This window comes from Benincasa hispida, chromosome 8 (genome assembly GCF_009727055.1).
Source record: "Benincasa hispida cultivar B227 chromosome 8, ASM972705v1, whole genome shotgun sequence".
NCBI lineage: Eukaryota > Viridiplantae > Streptophyta > Magnoliopsida > Cucurbitales > Cucurbitaceae > Benincasa > Benincasa hispida.
In genome coordinates, this window is record NC_052356.1 from 29,231,234 (window position 1) to 29,238,092 (window position 6,859).

The 6,859-nt window shown below is 33.8% G+C and overlaps 1 protein-coding gene across 1 annotated transcript; it reads left to right on the plus strand.

The window, feature by feature from the left end:
• The first annotated feature begins 1,856 nt into the window (after positions 1-1,856).
• Positions 1,857-6,651, plus strand: LOC120082815 (peptidyl-prolyl cis-trans isomerase FKBP17-1, chloroplastic). Its single transcript, XM_039038140.1, is given in 5 exon segments — positions 1,857-2,197; positions 2,200-2,255; positions 3,952-4,074; positions 4,743-4,859; positions 5,935-6,651. Coding segments are annotated over 5 exon segments (684 nt in total). The 5' UTR covers positions 1,857-1,959; the 3' UTR covers positions 6,085-6,651.
• The last annotated feature ends 208 nt before the right edge of the window (positions 6,652-6,859 follow it).

Consider the following 6,859-nt stretch of genomic DNA (forward strand, 5'->3'; position numbering starts at 1 on the left):
CGTACTTGATTTTCAATCATTATCTTTAAGGATTGCCACAATCTAATCACCAATAAAAATTATTCTTTCGAGAATGCGATGATCATACCCCCCACGTTGAAACTCAGCACATCATCCATCTCATCGACGAACTCCTTCATCAATAGTTGATGAAGCAGTGTACTATTGAACACCAAGTCCACGTCAACAAATCATCTTAATATAGTTCTCTTTAACATATCAAGTTGGTTGGCTGTAAGATTTTTCTTTTGAATTTTGTTTGCAGTACAAACATGTGATAGACTATTGACTTGTCCAAGAAACCGATCACTGACAAGTACCTTTAAAACACATTCTATTTCAATACTACATACAAAAATAATATGGTTAGGTCTGAAAATTTTAAACGTACAATATACCTAAACCATTCCTTAAGCATGCAATAGCCATAAAAAGCACGATACTATCATATAACATACCTAAACTATCACCTAACACATGCTATAGTCATAAAAAGGAGGATATTGTCATATTCATGTGTATTCTCATGATACATGGTTTTTTGGGTCTCATTTTGTGTACCAACTTTTGCTCTCATTTCTTATTAAACTGTCACTCTCGCTCATTATGCAAATTTTCACTCTCAATACAAATCGCATTCTCGTCGCCACTGTATCTCATTTCAACGTACATACAAAATACTGGATCGACACAAAGAAAATTAAATTTTCACTAACATTCAATAAACAATCACAAAGACAAATTAAAACATCAGTGAAGACAACCCTAATATTCGATTAAATAAACCAAACAACACAACACGGGAAAATCAAAACTGGGCCACAAAGAATTGATAACAATTGCACATGCAAAATCTCATAGTTCATGAAATTGAAAGAACAATCAACCTAAGCAACTCACCAGAAAAAATGGAACAAAATATGGAGATATCCAAACTCGATTTGCTTTTCGCCTATGCAAAATTGAGAAACCCATAGTTGACAAAACGAATGTGACAAAGAACGAGGGTTAAATTTCGAAATCACTAATAACGTTCCAACAAGGCAAGAAAGCAGTAGGAGAATGCAAGAACGAGATGAAAGGTAAGGTCGACAAACAATGAAAGAAGAGGAAAATTTTTGATTTTTTGACTTTTATATAATCTTTTTCTTAAAAAATATCTGAGGGTATTATAGTTAACATACACTCTTTTTTATTAACCACTGCACGCGTTAGTAAACATGTAATCCAATTACGATTCAACCAATTATAACTACAAGTTAGAAAATAAAGTTTTTTGTATGAATAACCTGCCCCTCACGAACATATGAAATCTAACATTCTGCTTACGTCATAATACAATACCGCATTTTATAACGCGATGACCATATTTGTCGTGATAAAATTTTTCTCTTTAACAAATTGTACGCATTTATAATGTATCACTTTATGGATGATCATGTGTAGCTCTAATGTGATGATCATCTCTATTGCAATAAATTGTTTCTCACCAGAAAACACAACAAGTTGTGAAAAAATTGAGAAAACACAACAGAAAAATTTTATCACAATAGAAATGACCATCACGTTAGAGTTTCGATAGACATGACCATCCTAACACCATACATTATAAAATGTGTTAACGCGCTCTGATGTAAGCAGAAGGTTAAGTTAAATATATTCGTGAGGGACGGATCATTAATCATAAAGGTACTTGTAAATGGGATAATCGAGAAAAAAAAAATTATAGAAAACACTAGCGAAGATGATTATTACAATTACGTGTCAACTTTAATTACAATGGCACCATAAATCCCAAAGGATAAAAGAGCCCTTAATCCAAAGCCTAATTTATCTTTACTGTTATGCCCTCGATTAAGATTCATCAACGCGTGCGCGCCTTTTATTTGTTTTTCTGTTTGCGAAGGAGAAGTAGAGAAGGAAGAACAAGGCTATGGTGAACTGCTTCAGATAAGGAAGATGACAATTCAATCGCCACCTTCGATCCGCTGCCCATGCATTTCTCTCCATTCCACCTTCCATTTCGTCTCTTTCAATTCCCATTATCTTCTCCTTCCTGCAATTTCTCCACCCACTAGAAGAGCGTTCTCTCTTTCTGCATTTATCTCCACCGCCATTTCGACCTTGCCCTCCTCCTCTCTCGCCGCTCCTTCCAAATCCGCCGCGCCGGACTTCTTCGAGCTCCCGGACTCGGCCGGGTCAAGGCGCTGGAGCTTCGCATTGGCTCAGGGGAAACCCCCCTTGACGGAGACCAGGTGAATTGATTTCGAAATTCATCGGGGATGCAATTGGATTGGCATTTTTTGTCGTTGTTCTTCTGCTTATTAGCTTAGTTCTAATCAATCGGTTCGTTAGCAATGGACTTCTAAGTCTAATGGGGATAACAAATTTTTAGGTTTCTCTGATGCATTTGTTATTGTCGAGGATATACCATTCTTAAATGACTCTTAAAATGTCTAGAGGATATGATATCTTCTTTGGTGCATTTGTTATTGGTGTAATCCTCTGAAATATCGATCAGACTTGGGTGATTAATCATTCCCCAAAAACTTGATAGTAACTGCTATCTTTTCTTGAAAAGGTCGTTCCAATAGGATTTCAATATAAACTAATTAGTAACCATCTGCTACCTAGTTCTTTACTGTAAAGCTTTCTCAAAAATCCGTTGATTTCATCTTCAATCTCCTTCTCTCTGACTGAGACCCGCCCTTCTAAGGTATTAATGTTGTTGACTCTGTTTTTCCTCTCCTATAGGACGTAATTTTATGGAGGAATCTTGTGTTTTTATCACCTTCGTTAAGCCAATCATTCTCGGATTTTTTAGTCTCCTTCTGACTTCTCTGGAGTTCAAATCCTACAATACAAGGTTTACTTTTGCCTCTGGCCTTTCTTTTCCTCAATGATGTTACCACCTTCCTTTTCTACATCTAGTCCTCTTATTTTGTCGGTAATAGAATTTCTTTTGACTTCTTTTTTGTCCCCAAAAGAGCTTCTGTTCCAATTTTAAAGATTTGACTTCATTTTCTTGAGCTTCTGACAGAATGAAGTACCATCCTTCTCCACCATGGCTACTCCTCCATAATGACCTAAAATTCAGATATTGTTTCGATTCTATTATGAGATATTAGGAGAAGCTCAAGGAATTTAATGGAAGTACAATCATGGAAAAGCTTCTCAAATTGGCTCTAGCCCCAAATTTGTAAGTAACCACTGAAAAGGAGGCTAGGGATAGGATAGCATAGTATTAGCTTGCTGCTACTTGGCCGATTTACCAACTTTTTCATGCCCACAACCTCTTGATTTGAGCCTCAAAGTAGACTTAACTGACAAGACACCAGTGTGAGTTGAACTCTTCAACTCCCTTTTTTGTCTTGTGGGTTACAGACAATGGACACCCCTTTTTCATCTCTTTATCATTGCCGAGTGAGAAAGCTGACTTTTAGGCCCACAAATTTCTCGATCGTTCGCTCGTCTAATGATGAATAATGTAACCACTGCGTGTACTAGTGAAGAGTCATTTAATCTTCTAATTCTTTCCTAGGCGGTTTTTGATTAACAATTTGGTGGCCTACTTACTTTCTTTGATAACTCTTACAAGTCAGAAATACTTGGAACTAAAAGGAAGAAGGAATAAGGGGCAATTTATCTTTTCCTGTTCGTCTTAAGACTTTATATATATCAAATAATTATGATTTTAAAGTTTTCTTCTAATTTTCCCTTAGACTTTATGCAATTGAATAATTATTTGTATACAAAATTGGAGGGTAAAGTTTTGCCCCACTTTGAAAAAGTTCTGGCATGCCCTGTGAGCAATTTTTAGTCTTTTCTCCATCCCTCTATTGTGATTATTTTTGGACTAACAACATGCTTGTAAAGATTGCATGGGGGTAAATTTTATTACTCGGGTATGAAATCCAGATCATATTCTTAATATGGAGTATTAACGTGAAGGTTGCAGTTCATTACTATGGAAGGTTGGCAGCAAAGCAGGGATGGCGCTTTGACACAACATATGATCACAAAGATGAAAATGGGGAGCCCCTTCCTTTCACATTTGTTCTTGGCTCTGGGAAAGTAAGTCATTTGTTGTTGATATCCTACCATTCTACCTAATTGAATCTGCTTTTAGTTGCAAAGCAATTGACTCTCAATTTTGGACAACGTCGATAATAACATATATGTTCCATTTTTAAGGGAAAAGAAATGTTCACTCCCAATTCCTCTGTTTTGTCATGCATAGTATGTATTTTAAAGAAATTACAACGAAACATTTAGAAATAAAAAGATGGAAAAAATATCAATTTATACCCCTAAACTTAAGGGGTTGTATCAGTTTAAACTATTGAACTAGTATCAATTTACACCCTCCATTATGTTCCATTTGAGAATTCCTTGTATAAAACTTATAATTATATCAATTAAACTCCTAAACTTTTATAAATGAATCGATTTAGAATCTTAATCAGGATTTCCTTTGAGAATTATTCATACTTTTACTCTAATAATTCATTTTGTGTAACCGACATACATGTGAAAATTAATGGATATATGATTATCAAAAGTAAAAGTAATCGTAATGAATGGTCTAAATTGATTGTTTTATGAAAATTTAGGAATTTAATCGACTCAAGTTTCACACGATATTTCGTTATTAATATACTCACGAAAGTTCAAGATTTACATTGGTACCATGGATATTGGATTTAAAAAGAATTTATTTCCGAAGTTGAATTAATTGGAAGGTTATTGCGGGAATGGAAGCAGCTGTGAAATCCATGAAAGTTGGCGGCATCCGTAGAGTCATCATTCCACCATCCCAAGGATATCAGAATACATCTCAAGAACCCATTCCACCCAATGTACGCATTCCTGTTACCCTTTCTTTATTTGGTTCATGCATACTGTCTTCTTTAACCAAGTTGCCTTGTGCTATTTGTGTGTTGTATTGTATCTAGGTTTAACTGTTGTATTGTATCTAGGTTTAACTTTAATCAGTTGCGTATGCATAAAAATAACCAATTTCGATTCTGACGTAGTGGTATAAGTTAGGGTGTTTGAAGATGATACCATTCAAATATTCTGTATCCATATCTCTTTAACTAAAATTATTGACTAAAAACCTTTCATCTCTAGAGCCGTGTTGGATAGACGACTTTGATCGGAGTGGACTATGTGCATAATGCAAAGTGGAATCTTCTTGACATCATAGTTAGAAAAATAATAAGAAAAAAGAAATTTAAATTCTGACATAGCTCTTAATTATCTTGAAATCTCTGGTTGTAGCATCTCATGTTATTCAAATAATCACTTATTAGTTTAACCAATGTATTATATTATTAGTGAAAAAATCATGTTAGCTAGGACACATTAAAATTAAAATCGAGAGTTTAAGACAATAACCTCTTTTAACGTTGAGTGGTTAAATAGACATAACTCATAGGGACTAAATTTATAATTTAAACTATTTATAGCCCCTTTTCTCTTTTTTTTTTTTTTTTTTTTGGTATAGTTCAAATTTAAGTAATAAACACACTTATATTTAAATCACCTTAGTGATTAAAGTGGAAACTATAAACTTACTTAAGCCACCTTGAATACTTAAATTCTTAACCAAAATCTAAAAATAAGAACTACTTTTTAAAACTTTTTATTTTGTTTCCAAAGCTTGCCTTGATTTTTGAAAACACTTATAAAAAGTAGATAACAAAATAAGAAATCAATAAATAGATAGAAGTGGTAGTTGTAAGCTTAATTTTTAAAATCAAAAACAAAAAATTAAGTAATCATCGTTTATAAGAGCTCATCTTCTAAAATAAGCTAGGACCAGGGTGAAAGGAAATTGATTGGCCACCTACTGTCCTTGTTTAGAAAACAAAAATAAAAGTTAAATATAATTTTTCAATGCTTGATTTGATCAGGTGTTTTTGGATGCAGTACTTTGACAGGCAGAGGCTATTTACCACCATTTTTAATCCAACACGTCTAGCAAATGGTGAAGGTTCAAGCCTTGGAACTTTGATATTTGACATTGAGCTACTTCAAATAAGGCATCTCGCCAAGAAGTTTGCATCTCCGGGTTCCTGAAAACATCCCCTTCAATCCACCGGGGCGAATTTAGTAAGGGTCGGGTTGAAATCTCCTCAACTTTTTGCCCTTTATATGATATATATATATATATATTGGCATAGTATTAAAACTGCTAGTTAATCCGATAGTAGATTTACCTTCTAATTTCCTGTAAATTCATATTCACGTTTCACTCGTTATATTTATTTTTACTAAATTATATAAAACCTCCGTCAATAAACTTTCCAAATCTGCCACTGTAATCCACTCTACTGTTATTATATTCAAATTTTGTGCATTATATCCATATGTACCGAATCTACAACTTCGGAGGGTACAATTTCATATAAGATTGGCTATTTGGACGCTGAGATGATATAGGATGTGGGGAGTTCTAATGTCTGAGGAGTTCTGATGTCTGTGTTTGGGTTTGGGTGTGCAGAGTTGATATGTCTGTGTTTGGGTGCGCATAATTGTTATGTCTAAGTTCATATGTTTGTATTTGGATGTGTAGAGTTGTTATGTATGAGTACATATGTCTGTGTTTAGGTGTGCAAAGTTGTTATGTGAGTGCTATCTGGTTCAGTTTTTATACTCTATAATAATTTGCCAATATGAACACTATTTTTTTTTTAAATCTTATAATCCAGTTATTGTATCCATCCTATTTGGAGTAAGACATTGATTGCATTTTTTTTTTATTCTTTCCAATCTTAAGATATGGTATACAATTTAATTTTATATTAAAATAATTAAAAAAAATGATTACATTGATAATTTATATTAAAATAAT